Raw genomic sequence first — 15,294 nt, forward strand, 5'->3', positions numbered from 1 at the left:
CTATGAGTAAACAGGATGATCATGTGACAGAAATAAATAACATCAGCATACTGCCATTGTCAGAACTACACAGACGATCTCTCAAACGACTAAAGAAAGCAATCTTTTTCTTACCAGTTTGGTCATAAAACTGTTTTTACTCTATATTATTGTCTTTAATTCTATCTATAGTTTTATGTGGACATCTACTCTCTGTTTCACTTATCTAGCACATTTTAAAATAGAGATTCGTCAGCTTACTTATTAGATAATTTTCATTTTAAATCTTATTTTGTATCATTTGACAGGTGGTAGATATTACTAAAAATTCACTAGGTGTAAACAAATGCTGAGTACTATGTATAATGAAATACCTGGTCAGTTAGTGGAAAATGTCATTCAAGTTTATTTGGTTTAGAAATTTACTTTATGACATTCATAATATATTATGTGATTATATAATATATTCTTAACCATATGTAAAAAAATAACTACTTGGCAGTTCAGTTGGACTTTATAACCCCTGTATATATTTTTACATATCATACGTTTCAAACAAATAATTCCAGTTTCCTGAGAGGATAATATTAAGTCACAAGAGTGTTAACTGAATTAATTTGAGGAAGTGAAATTTTACATAATTACGATTTTCCAAGGGCCAAACCTTATGTCTGTCATTTGAATCACAGTAGAACTTGCAACATCTCCATAGAGGAAAGACCAGTCAGCCATAAAATACAGGGTCCAGCTGTAGTAACATCTGTTTGAGAGTAGTTGGTAGTAATAATAATATGGGTGTAATAATTTATAGTATTTGAACATGTCACCTAAAATGTCATAGGGTATGCTTCAGCATGATATTGCTATGTTACAGAATTACAAGCTTATAATTTTGTAATAAAGATTTTGTGATAAAAAAGGGGTGTTATTTTTGCCAGACCCTGTATGTTAAGATTTTAAAATCATTACTTTAGCTTACAACATTAACCTCCAAAAAAGAACTTCTCTTTTGTAACTGGTTTCAAATAACAGAAAATGATGTGGACACCAGCCAGCAAGGTCCACAGCATTATGGATGAGACGAGATAAATTCACACAGACTACTGAGTCCTGTGGAGGAAAAGGATCAGCATAGCCAATCTCTCAAGGGGAGAGTGCCCCAACCTTTGCCTTGATAAGCTTTTATTGCTTTCCAGTAGCATACATCAAAGAAGATTTTCATTCATTATGCTTAGGTTTGCTTTAAGTAATTACTTTTTACAGATAGCAATGGAAAGGATGTTACTGATTACTTCTTACAGGTTAACAAAAAATGTTGCAAATGCAAGGCAACAATAAGAGTAATTGGTCTAGTTACACTTCAGTCTTTGGGAGAATTAGCACAGACTTCAGGAAGTTAATTTAAAGATATACAGTAAGCATTTCCTGCTTCAACTCAGGGTGAGGGTGTTTTAGCAAGAGCAAGCCTCAAAGCAGCCTAGGTATAATCCAGGCCTGATTTCCCACAGGAGAACCGATCCGTGGGTTTGGCTTCTGAGGGCCGCAATGGGCCAATTGGGCTTTTCAGTAGGGCTGAGCTACAGTTGCCATTGTCAGGCAGATCAGTTCCCTATAATAAAACAAAGATGTGCCCTGCTATAATGAGTAATTCTTAAGAACTTGGTTGCATTTTGAAAGTAGTCTGTTAAGTTGTAATCAATTCAACCACAAAATATTTAATTACTTTCAATTATATAACACCAAACTAGGCACTATAGGAGTATAACATGATACTGTGCTATTCTTTTTTCTTTGTCCTAGAATTTCCTCTTAGATTCAGAGGAGGCAATGCAAAGACATCTAGTATTTGGGTCTTACATTACATACCAGGGCCCCAACTCTGGCTCAGTCGTGTATTTGGACAGTTTTGCTTAAGCCATTTTACTATTTTAAATGCTGTTTATTAGTTCATCTTCAGAATAACCTCATGAATTAGATACACTATGACTAGGGAATATAAAAGTTAAGTAACTTATACAAGTCCCAAAGCAACTAAATTGGTAAAGCTGAATATTTGAACATGAGCAGTCTGATTCCAGAGTCTACACCATATTTCATAGGGCCTTTCATGCATATCATGGGATAGTTAATATTTTCTTAGAAGATTATTGTAAGGAGTAAATAAAATAACGTAAGTATTACACTAGCCAGATAGCTCAGTTGTTTGGAGCATTGTCCCAATGTGTCAAGATTACAGGTTTGATCTGCAGTCAGGGCACTTACAACAAGCTACCGATGAATGCATAAATATGTTGAACAAACAAATCAGTGTTTCTCTTTCTCTATCTCTGTAAAAGCAATAAATTTTTAAACATATTTCTGAAAGAAATAACCTAGGTATTTATTAATGGCATCAGTGAGCAGTAACTTTTATTACTTCTGTTAGTTTTTATAAAATGTTACTATTTACCTTTTCTGTAAATGTTGTATATTATCTTTTTTGTTCCCTTGTTTTTGTCTTTTAGACCTGATCAGAAATTTAATGAACATATTAAGGATGATAAAGGTGAAGACTTTCAGAAACGGTATATCCTCAAGAGAGATAACTCTAGCTTCGACAAAGATGATAACCAGGTAATCTAGCACAATTAGAGCATTTTTATATGTACAGGATTTATACTAACATTATTTTCCCGAGAATTAATTTTTCTCTTTTCTTTAGATAAGAATACGTTTGAAAGATGACAGAAGAAGCAAATCTATAGAAGAAAGAGAAGAGGAGTACCAGAGAGCTAGAGACCGTATATTTTCCCAAGATGTATGTATTGTTATATTTAGCTGTTCGTGTAAGATTATACAGTAATTGAATTGCAGGGGCTCACTCCCTTCTTAATCTACTGGTCACATTTTAAAGCACATTTGTTACATATCAAGTTGCCTTTTAGAAATATTGAAATCTGTCTTGGTAATAATTTAATAGTATGTAAAATACTATATTGCAGCAGTTATATAAGTTTTTCAAAAGTTAGTAGCAAATTGATGACAGGAGTAATATGCTGAACTGAGTCTATAGGTTTTGTAATTTTTTTTCTTCCAGGCTTGAGATTTTTAGAACATTGGTCATTATCTACAAAATCATGTATACTCTAAATGCTACTTGTTAGTGAACTTCTCTTCATAAATAACTCGTTTTTTCTTTTAAATTAGTGCTAATTGATTTTTTAGATTAGTATTTGTTTTCTACTTTGTAAGTGATTATATGAAACGATTCTTTTAAAGGACTAATTATCTTATGCATACCTTTGAGAAAAGAATCAGGTTGGTTTTACCAATACCTGTTAAGTATCCGTTCTGTGCAGTACTAGTTACTGTTCAAGGATATATGAATGTATATAGTTTGTGTCAACACTGCCAGTGATAGAAATTTCCTCTCTATTAAGAAAATGAAGAATAAATAACATTAAAATCTAGACTATCAGTTAAGAATTTATAATATTCATTCAACAAACTTTATTGAACACCTATAAATAGGTGCTATGCTGGGCACTGTAGAACATACCCATGGATAGTTATAATAGTTTATCCCCCAAACAGCTTATATATGGTAGATACCATCATTGTTTTTGTTTTACAGATAAGGAAACTGAGGCTCCAGGAGGCTAAGTGAAATAGCCAAAGATCATGCAGTTAGAAAATGACAGAGTTGGGATTTCAACCCAGGTCTTCTGAAATCGTAGCCTAAACAAGATGTATTTCTCTTTAGTTTGTAAGAGAGATGAGGTCTCTACCCTTGATGAGTAGCCAGACAGTAATGGTACAGTGATTGATTTGTGTAGAGACATAAAGGTTAAATGGGGACACAGCAGAGAGCACCATAAACCATAATTGAGGGATGCAAGTTAGCTTCAAGGAGGAGATTTAAAGGACTGAAGTGTTCCAAGTAGAGAATCAATATTTGCATAAGCCCAGAGATGAAGGACAGTTTGACAATGAGGAATTGAAAGAGTCAGAGTACCTTGATTATAACTAGGTGACATAGGAAATGAGGAAAGTTTACATTGGAGAAATAATAAGCAGGGGGCAGCAAATGACTTCACCCTGAAAGCTAATTAAGATAGGTAGGCTTTTACCTAGAGCAGGAGTCAGCAAACTTTTTCTTATAAAGGACAAGATAATAAATATTTTAGACATTTCAAGCCATATAGTCTTTATTGCAACAACTGAAGTCTGCCTTTTTCATGTAAAAGCAGCCATAAACAGTACATAAATAAAATGGTGTGGGTGTGCAGTTCTGGCCGTAATTTAGTGACTCCTGGTAGCTGAAAAACTAGTTAGAAGACTGCAGTAATAATGGAAGCAAAAATGATGGTTGCCTGAGCTGGCTTCACAGCATTAGAAAAGCTGTGCCAGGGCATACCTGCATGTTCAGTGCTACGGCCACAGCCGAAGTACAGGTGATCAAAATATTTGTTGAGTGAATGAGGTAGAATCTACAGACTGGTGTATACCTTGAATATATAATAATAATAATAGGTTCGTGTATCATTTATTTGTGTACTTTTATCACCATGAGGATTTCTTTTTGTGGGAGGGAGACACTTTTTAAATAATATTACACAAGATTTTTGTTGTCATCATTGGTTTACAGATGGCACTGTGTATTTGACAAAAGCTCAACTTTGTATATCTATTCTTTCTTTCTAGTCCCTGTGTTCCCAAGAGAATTATATTATTGACAAAAGGTGAGGGTATTTTTAACATATGTTTTGGTAACTGTCTGACTGATCCTAATAAAAATAAAAATATATTATTAAAATGCCAACAGAATCCAGGATGAGGATGCTAGTAGTACTCAGCAGAGGCGCCAGCTATTTAGGTATTGTGAGCGTATACTTTCATGCCGTATTGAAAAATTAAAGCAATTTTTTAAATTCTTTTGGTTTTTGTCTCTGTTCACTTCAAAGATTTATTTCTAAATTACAGAGTTAATAAAGATACTTCGGGGAGATCAACAAATAGCCATCAGAGCAGCACTGAGAATGAGTTGAAGTGCTCTGAACCGCGACCCTGGAGCAGCACAGATTCAGACAGCTCTCTCCGGAACTTCAAACCTGCTGTAACCAAAGCCAGCAGCTTCAGTGGGATTTCAGTCCTGACAAGAGGTGATAGTTCTGGAAGCAGCAAAAGCATAGGCAGGCTTTCAAAAACAGGTATAACTACCTATTTAGATGTATGTAGTCAAAACATTAGTTTTCAATGTTGTCCGAGCAATTTGTTTCATATGACTTATGTAATTATCCTAAAATATAAAATTCTTATCCTATCAGCAGTGCATTAAGCACTTCCAAAGTACTTCAGAGATAATATATTTATTGACATTACAATTCATTATTTGTGTGAGAGATTTTATTTTATTATTTTTTTGAGATTTTAAAACATCAGTTAAATAAGAATTCTCTATTGTGACATAAATTTAGTCAGATTGACTCAATGAAATGTCATTTCTTGTTTGAGTATCCAGTGGTTGGAAATTCTTAATAGCTTATTTATAGTTGGAAGGCATGGTTACTCAACTAGAATTATTTAATAGTGATTACATTTTCAGCTAATACTATTGTATTAATTATTGACTGCATTTCTTGCATTTACCACTCAAAAACAAATAAAATAGCTGAGAAGATTTTGAGGAACTAAAGAAAAATAATCTGATATAATTACTATGAATGAATGGAAATTTTAATAACATCCTCATTTTCTTAGCTTATTTACATTGAGAGTAAATAACATTTAGAATCATTACATTCTCTTTTTATGAACTGGTTTCAGTAGTAAAAACACTCATGTTTCTCTTAGGATCCTTGTAGATGCTTATTTTTATCCCAAAATAAGCATGAACATCAGCAGAAGCTGCTCCCTCTTGTTAGCCTTTGGGGCTAGCCTAAACATTTGGTGTTACAACATGAGAACATTGTTTAGACACTACCAAATTGAAACATTTTAAGAACAATACTATTTATTAGCAGTATTTTTACAAAGAAAAAGAAGTACTGTTTAACTCAATAGGAAAATTTATTTTTATATAGTTCTGCTTAATAGTCATTTTGGCACAACTTAAAATAGAAATTATCCTTCAGAGGAAATTTGTATAGTGTATCGTATTTGTTTATTTTACTGATTAAAGATTGATTCTCCATTCCAGAATCAATTCTTTTTCAAAACTTGATTAACTGAATACATTATCAAAGTTTTTTCAGTTTCTTATTGTTCAACTTTAGCCATTATACTGAAAGTCAGTGACATTTTCTGTCTCTGTGTAATAGAAAATGAAATCAGTTGCAGGCATGAAAGCAGTTGAAAATAAATTATGAAATTAGTTTATTAAGTACAGTGAGAAATAAATTTTAAGCTGATGCTAATGTAAGTACTTGGGTATTTTTCATGCTGTTTTTGTCCCTTTTTATCATGAAAAATTGAAAGGTAACTTTACATTATAGGAGGATGCTATGATTATGAGCTAAAATTGAAAGTCTGCAATGAAACTTGACAATTGTTTCTCTTAATAGAGAATTTATCTTCTATTTTTAATTCCTTCACTACTCTTAACTTTTCTGTGTTCATATACATCAGGGGGTTTTGATATAAGAGGTTTTGGGCTGGCTGAGTTCTTTTTCCTGGGGGGGATTATGATCTGTATACTCCAGGTGTTAAACCAAAAGGTAAAATGTGTATATAACTTTGTTGTTTTGGGAATGTGGGTAATGTGCTTTTTGTGACTGTCTGTGGCTGGTGTTATTATAAACTTGTCAGTTGATGCTTTGGCTATGACCTCTCTGACAACTTATGTGATCAGTTTGCTGTATTAAACTTGTTTATTGTGGTAAGGGAAAGCAAGCTTTACGGTAGATCAAAAATAACCAATGTTTTTATGTGGTAACTGCATGTTATGCAATGTGAATTTAAATGTTACATATTTAAAACCTGCATTTATATATAAGGTTTAAAAAATCCATATTTTTCATTACTCCTCCCCTAGGTTCTGAGTCTTCTGGTAGTGTAGGGTCATCTACGGGCTCTCTTTCTCACATCCAGCAGCCTCTTCCAGGTACAGCTCTCAGCCAGTCTTCTCATGGCGCGCCTGTCGTCTATCCAACTGTCAGCACTCATAGTTCTCTTTCCTTTGATGGTGGCCTAAATGGGCAAGTTGCATCTTCTAGCACTAGCTTCTTTTTGCTTCCCTTGGAAGCGGCAGGCATACCACCTGGCAGTATTCTGATCAACCCACAAACAGGTTGGTATCCCGAAAAAAGTGTTTATTTCAGTTGAGATATCAGGAGTTACCTGAAAATAAATGAAAGAATACGTGTTAAATGTAATGTCTGTGTATGTGTTGTCAGCTATTCATTTCTAATGCATAATTAGCATTTTCTCTAGAACTTAAATAAAAACACTTATGCTAGAAAATGTTAAAAGACATATCAGAAAGTATTTTTCTCCTTATAACATCTTTTAGGCCAAATAATGGCCTAACTCTAATTTAAAATAGTTTATTTCCAAGAAATGAGACAACTAACTTTGAAAAGAGCTTTATTTGATAAAAAGAGTTTTATTTGTTAAAAGCTCTATTTTGGGGAAAATAATATGCATTTCATGAAGGAGAAAGTTATCAGCTCTTATTCATTATATAATGATGTGGAAAGAACCTATAAGTAATTGTCCTCCTGAATATGGTAATTGTTTTCTACTGAGGAAAAGCTAAAGGAGATCTTATTGGTAAAAGAAAATATGTAGTCTCAATGAATTCATATTAACAACATGTATTCTTTGCAGTCAGATAATAATTTGGATATACCAAGCATTTACTGTGTGTCATTTATTCTGATTAGGTGCTTTAAATGCTTTATTTGTAATCTTTACAACAACTGTGTTGGGTAGATTAAATCCCCATTTACAGATAAGAAAATAATCTCAGAGAGATACAATCAAAATACATTTTATTGTGTACATTGTCAAAAAATGACTTATACAGAAAAAAATGTGGTGTTTTAAAAGATCACAAGAAGTCTTGTTCTCTAAAATAACATAGCCCAACCATTTGGTAAAATAATGAAAACACCCTTAAAATATTTGATAACCTCCTTAGAAATTCACAGACTTAGTTGCTGTACTCACATCAGCATGGTAGTAGTCTGGCTAGGTAGAAAAACAAGTTCAAGTGTCAGGGTCTCTGAGTGTTCCTTTTGTTGTAGAGAAAATTGTGGCTTGGAATTTATTGCCTTCATTTGCATCGTTTTTTTAAAGATAAAGTATTCAAACATTTGTGTCTGTATAAGAATTGAATTATCATAAATATAACTGACTAGAAATTCAGCTTTTGCTTAGTAATAATTATCCTCTTATCCTTCAGGTTTATTGTTTTACTAAACTTCCTATTTCCTAGAGCATGATATAAGATGATTTAATATTTCACTATCTCCTTTTTCTTTCAAAACACATTAGTTAATGTTTTTTGTAACATGAAAGATTCAGTTGAGTAGGGAATAACAGAGTGAGAAATTAATCAATCTGAAATTGAATTGTATTCTTAATTTTGAATAAGTTCAAAGGTGACTTCTTTGCTTTTTGAGAACAACGTTAACAAAACATCTAACATTTTTCAGACAGCCCTTAAGTTACTTTTAAATGTGCTTTCAACCCTAAATCTTCCCTACCATTTTGCTTTCAGAATTACGTAGCACTCAACAAATATCCAGCATGAGTTGTTTCTAGTTATTTATGACTAATGCATAATATTGTCAGGGAACTAACTGATGAAAATAGTTTGACTTTCGAGAACTTTTCCCACTTGATAGCAATGGAGCAGTGGATTCTTCTTTTCCAAATGTTATCATATGTCATAAGTTTCAAAAAAAATAGAGGTAATTTATCATGGAAGAAAGGCTGTTTTAAAGGCAATGTAAGAAACTATTATTTGGCCCTGGCTGGTGTAGCTCAGTGGATTGAGCGCTGGCCTGCGAACCACATGATCGCAGTTCGATTCCCAGTCGGGGCACATGCCTGGGTTGCAGGCCAGTTCCCAACAGGGGACTCATGAGAAGCAACCATACATTGATATTTCTGTCCCTCTCTCCTTCCCTTCCCCTCTAAAGATAAGTAAATAAAATCTTTAAAAAAAAAAGAAAGAAAGAAACTGTTACTTGAACTTCTCTTATCTTCTTCCATGAAAATAAGAGATTTAGTATTCTTCCCATACTAAATGGGTATCATGTCAATAGTCAGTTTATTTCACATAATCTTTTCTTTAAAAATAAAATTTAGTGTACAGTGATGAAAAATAATAAAAGTCTGGAAGAAATTGTCCAAATTGTTAACAATAAGATTATGGGGAATTTATTTCCTTTTTATACTTCTATTTATTGGTTATTTTCCCAAAATAAAAAATTTTTATGATAAGAAAAAGTTGTTTAGAATGTGTATAGAGAAAGAGAAAAATTTACTCAGTTACTTAAAATATCCCTCTGATAATTAATTAGTAAGCACTAAAGACAAGCCTCAAAATCAATGTTAAACTTCTTTCTAGTTTTCTTTCAATTATGAATAAGTCTCACTGGAATTAAAAAGAGTATTTTAGGGAATTATTTAAGATTTAAAAATTATTTGCAGTTTCACAAAAGATACTGCTCAAGTCACATTTGAAATTTGAAACCATTGGTAATTTTAATTTTCATTCCATTTTCATTTTATTAGTGAAATATATGCAGGGTAGCCTGTAAATTAGCTGTTTTCCATCACCTAGTGGAGGCTAACCAGTAATTTTACAGTATCCTAAAGTCAGGCATTTTTTTCTGGAAACTCAAAGTACCACAAGCTTGTAACTAAACTCAGGAGCAAGATGTATTTCAGAATTCAGATGTTTTCAGAAAATACTGCATATTATAAAACAACTTTAGTAGATTTTGGAGCAGCACCCTTATAGTAAAACACTGCAGCAAATTTTTTGAATATTTACTGTAAGTGGGAAAAATAAAGACTATTAATAGTCTTATATAAGGTCAGACTCTGCTTCCTAAACTGGGAAGCAGTTTTTCTTGGTTTTCAACTTGTGGCTTTGAAGTTGTCAATAAGGATTGTAGCTATGTGCTGTAAATTGTTACTAGAATGACCTTTTTTCAAGTTCTACTGTAAATGAATTTTTTTCCTTCTTCTTCATTTTTTTAGGTCAGCCCTTCATAAACCCAGATGGGAGTCCAGTTGTGTATAATCCTCCTATGACTCAACAACCAGTTAGAACCCAAGTGCCTGGACCTCCACAGCCACCTCTGCCACCCCCACCACCTCAACAGCAAGCAGCTAATCACATTTTCTCACAGGTGCTCATATCCACAATTACATAATGCTAAATTCCCCTGCCTTTGCATATTTGGGACTAAATTCACTAATTATAATTGAGGTAGCCCATGTAAATATCTCTTAGAACTTTAATATTCTTTACCAGTGATGTCCCACTTACTACTTTTAGGAAGAGAGGTTAACCTCAAGGGCTTTTCAGCTAATACATACAGATTATATATTGGAAAGAAAGGAATTTTATATCTCATGAGACTGTGTGGTGAGTATTTTATCCTTATTTCACAACAGCAAGAAATGGACAAGAGGAATAAAATGAAACTAAGACTGTTCATTATCCCAATGAGTAAAATGAGTTTTTTTAAAATTCAACAGTTGTAGCAGTTTGCAAAAACTGAGTTGAGTTTCTCAAGTTCTGCAGTGTACTACTCTCCATCCCACCTAACCTCTGAAAAACATACACAGAAACATCTCAAGTTAGAATTCACTAAAGCACTCAATAATATCTTAAATTTATTTAAATGTTTAGAATTTACACATAGATTTTCACATTGAGGCTTTTCCCCTGTAGAGGTGTTACTCATCCTTGTAGAACTTGATTAGACCAGTATGAATTCTTACACATTTTGTCTTAATGGTTCTGTAACATATGAAAGACAGTCCGTACAGTTGAATTATACCTCTTTTTCCACTTGTGAGAAAATAGAGTAATTTCTTATGAAACAATTATGGTAATGAACTTGAGCTAGAAAAATTTCATTAGTTTTCCTCACAAGTTTTATCATTTGTATGGTAGGAATGAAGAATATATGAGCAGTTTGATAAAGTTTACAAATATTTTGAAGGTCATGAAAATAATTGTTCCTCTGGCAACTCACACTCCTAATACTGGGCAAGGCAGTTTATCTTAAATAAATGGACTTTGCCCTGGCCTGTGTAGCTCAGTTAGTTAGAATATCGTCCTGTAAACTGCAAGGTCGCGGGTGTGATTCCTGGTTGGGGCACATGCACAGGATTTGGATTCAGTTCCTGGTCAGGACACGTACAAGAGGCAACTGATTGATGTTCCTCTCTCACATCAGTGTTTCTCTCCCTCCCTTCCCCTTTCTCTAAAATCATATAAATACGTTATTTAATACAATAAAATAAATGGACTTCAAGGTTTTGATGCATTTCTAAAACCATGAATATGAATTCATATATGTAGAGGATTTATCTGTGGTCATTATATCTTAGAAATAACTTTGATTTAGTTATAAAAGACAATTCTAAGAGAAGGTGTAGACAGTTTAGTTTAGAAATAAATGCCTGTTAATGGGCTGTAATTTGAAATCTTGGGGTATTCATCAAACAACATGTCTCTTTTTTTCCTGGCATTGCTACAAGTGTTTTTGGTAATTCATCATCAGATACAAAAATAGAGAAATGATACTCAGTAAACTTATCTTTTGCATACTGCGATAATCCATCCACAAAATTTCAAATAGCCAAACAAAATAATACTTTGATTTCCAAACCTGCAGAGGGACTACATTTCTTGAAACCACTTTAAGTGGGTGATGTTTTGCACACAGTTGCAATTTAAGTAGGAGAAGGGGGTGCTAGGGCTTTTTCTTTTCTAAGTGGTATCAGAATTTCACTTGGATCAGCCATTCTTCTTAGGCCACATTTTTCTCATTACCACTTGACACCCTGAGACATTAATTCATACCTTTGGTTCTCCTAGTGCTATTCTTTCTTTTATCATCCCAGAGCAGAGTAAAGCTTTTGTTTCATCTGACACTTACATAGCAGGTCGAGTTATCTGGAAGAAAGTTACATCTTAATGGTGGTCTGACTTAGTAACACATTGAATAGCCTGCATTTGGAAGTTCTAAAGCTACTCCTCCTCATTCAGTGTGATAACATGCTGTCATCAGTTAGCAGGCTTGCTAATTTCTAGTTGAGAGGTTAGTGAAAAGCCAGTGGCTATTTTGTAGATCTTTTAGCTTTTCCCTTTTTCCCCTCTACTTCTATTTTAATGCTAGATTTTTTTTGTGGGATTCTAAGGTAATATAAAAGCCTTTCATATTTTTTAGAAACTATTGTTTTGATTTTGTGTTAAAAGTGCAACTCACTGTTTATACATCTTAGTTGTCATAAGAATGTCTCCTTATTTAGATTATTTCCTGGGCAATCTTGATTCAGTTAGTTTATTTTGCAATTTTAAAGTATTTTCTTTGGAAATATTCCGGAGAGAGATTCGTGTATATACATTTTGTCCAAAACTAAGAGTTTTCATTAAATAAAAATTACCTGGGTCCCTCCAGTGCTTGCTTACCTGGCTGTCTACAGGTCACTTAAAACTCACCTTAGCCTGCTCGCCACCTATAAAACGTGTTATGGTAGTGGTTAAGCCAATATGTATATTATCCACTTTGTAACAAACTATATAAAGATTGGAAAACTCAACCATGTCAGTGTTAGTCTATAGATGGCCAGCTACATACCATAAGATTTTGAAATGTTTAAAATATTTTGGGAGTTTTTTTCTAAACACCTGTTTTTTGAGTGCCCTATGGAAATTTTTTTCTGGAAATGCAGGAGTATTTCATTAGTAAAAAAAAATTAACTAGTTTCTCAGCTCTTAATAAACATTTTCAGTTACAAGAAAAATGTTTACCTTCGGTATATAAGAGATGTGTTTGTATATCTATATGTCCGTTTCTTTAAGCTGTTGTTAATGGTACACCTAGTACATTTTTCTTTAAAAAATTGCTAAAATTTGGGCACTCTGGTCCCAAAAGAGTACCTCATTGTGCCTTATCATTTAAAGTGGGTAATTGGCATAGATACTATGTAAGTTATTGCTGTCTGATATTACCTGTTTCAGTGAATCTAACCTTCTTATGAAAAAACTGTCTAATTATGCACTAAATTTAAGCATAGGTATATTCTCAAAAATATTACTATGTAGAGTTTCTTCATTTAGCATTTTTTTTGTCGTTTTCTGTATTGTTGTATTAAGGATGACTTTATAAGTGTAGTTTAAGCCATTGTCAAAAAAATGTGTAACTTTCCATTTTATGCAGTTCTTCTAATATTTTGTTCTGACATTAACATTGTTCACCATCCTGTTATTCCTTAGCCTGTCCTCTGCAGTCCTATTCACAACCTATTCAATACTCTACAACCCCTTACCCATCCCCACTCCTGCCAGTCTCCCGCACCCAGCAGCACTCTGTGGTACTATGTCTCTGATCACCTCCTGCCTTGTTTCTGTGGGTGGAGTATGATGAAGGCTCGTGGATGTAATTAATGTGATGTGATCTTTGGTGATTATTTTAAAGTCAGGGAAATGTGTATACTGAAAAAGATATAAATCTCTTCCATGATATATTTGTTATATTGGCTTATCACAGTGATTGGATAAACACTAATCTTTTCCTTTCTCTTCATAATGAAATAATTTTCAGGTTGACTATTCTAGTCGTAACATGTTTTAACTACGTACCTCATTGAGGTCAGTGTAGCTCTCTGCACGCCTAGGGTAGCAGCTTTCATCTAGGTTTAGAGTTTCTGTTCCTTTCCCAGTGCCGTAGGTCCAGTAGACTTAGTACCAGTTATTAGGGTGAATTGAAGCTTACAACCACAGAAGAAATCCTCCTAAGTAAACTTCTAAGGAAGATCTCTAGATATATCTGTGACTATAAAATAATGGTACCTCCTTTAACCCAGTGTATGCACAAAAGTTCTGCCACTGCTTAAGAGCTCAGATGCCCCCTGCCATGTGACTTCTCTGTGGCCTTTGGTTACTAACCACAGGAGACAGCAATGTGAAGTACCTCCTGCATACTGCCTTTTTAACATGAAATATTTAGGGAGTATCAGTTTTCTTCCCTTAAAATGAGTCTCTCTCATAACCTACATACTTTTTGCAGTTATTTCTCAAGCTGCATAGCCATCACATTTTGAAATTGTTTTCCAAGTTAAATTACAATCAGTATTTTAAAATCACTCCACACTTTGCAGAAACATTTATTGGGGGTAGCTTTGTTTTGAGCTGGGGGCAACCTTATTTATCACCCTTGCCTCTGAATCATTTTCAAAAATCATTTCTAGTCTGAAAAAGTGAAATTTTGCCAGCATTGAGAAGGTTGACAACTTTAAAAGAATAGCATAAAAGCCTTAAAAATGTTTTTAAAAATGGCATATCATTGGTATAACAAAATTGAGCTTTTCCCAAGATGATTGTAATAGTGTTATGCAGTTAGGGTGTCTTTTGAAAATAATGGCCACACTACTGTGTAATTACAGCTGGTAAATTTTTCCTTTTTGAAACTATGTATTGAGTTAAGAAAACAGAGCAGCCATTTGGGGGGAGTAAAATCACATTTCTTAAAGTATATTTAATTGATTATGATGCTACACTTGCCCCAATTTTTTTCTGTTGTACCCCCCTACCCAGTACCCCCCTCCCTCACCCAACATTCACTCCCTTAGTTCATGTCTGTGTGTCATGCATGTAAGTTCTTTGGCTTCTCCCTTCCCTATACTATTCTTAACCTCCCCCTGTCTGTTTTGTACAGACAATTATTATGCTCCTTGATCCCTACATCAATATCCCCACTCTCCCCCTTCCCCCTCCCAGCTAATAACCCTCCAAATGATCCCCATACCTATGATTCTGTTCCCGTTCTGGTTGTTTGCTTAGTTTGTTTGTTTTTTTAAGATTCAGTTGTTGATAGTTGCAAGTTTGTTGTCATTTTACTGTTTGTATTTTTTATCTTCCTGTTCTCAGATAAGTCCTTATAACATTTCATGTAATAATGGCTTGGTGATGATGAATTCCTTTAGCATTACCTTGTCTGGAAAGCACTTTATCTGCCCTTCCATTCTAAATGATAGCTTTGCTGGATAGAGTAATCTTAGATATAGGTCCTTGCCTTTCGTGGCTTGAAATACTTCTTTCCAGCCCCTTCTTGCCTATAAGGTTTCTTTTGAGAAATCAGC

General features: G+C 33.8%; 1 protein-coding gene across 9 annotated transcripts in view; it reads left to right on the plus strand.

The window, feature by feature from the left end:
• R3HDM1 (R3H domain containing 1) overlaps positions 1–15,294 on the plus strand; it is a 197,437-nt gene that overhangs the window by 98,387 nt on the left and 83,756 nt on the right. For 5 of the 9 annotated variants that reach the window (XM_037070718.1, XM_037070780.1, XM_037070866.1 and 2 more), the window contains 7 exons: positions 2,484–2,592; positions 2,681–2,776; positions 4,663–4,700; positions 4,784–4,834; positions 4,942–5,168; positions 6,992–7,246; positions 10,174–10,325. In XM_037070718.1, the coding sequence (XP_036926613.1) occupies positions 2,484–2,592; positions 2,681–2,776; positions 4,663–4,700; positions 4,784–4,834; positions 4,942–5,168; positions 6,992–7,246; positions 10,174–10,325 (928 nt within the window). Of the gene's footprint in view, positions 1–2,483; positions 2,593–2,680; positions 2,777–4,662; positions 4,701–4,783; positions 4,835–4,941; positions 5,169–6,991; positions 7,247–10,173; positions 10,326–12,698; positions 12,706–13,429; positions 13,528–15,294 lie in introns of all 9 variants that reach the window. The other 4 variants (XM_037070971.1, XM_037027524.1, XM_037027713.1 and 1 more) reach the window with 3 other exon arrangements.

This window comes from Sturnira hondurensis, unplaced genomic scaffold, assembly GCF_014824575.4.
Source record: "Sturnira hondurensis isolate 20B ecotype Veracruz unplaced genomic scaffold, ASM1482457v3 Scaffold0000256, whole genome shotgun sequence".
Taxonomy (NCBI): Eukaryota; Metazoa; Chordata; class Mammalia; order Chiroptera; family Phyllostomidae; genus Sturnira; species Sturnira hondurensis.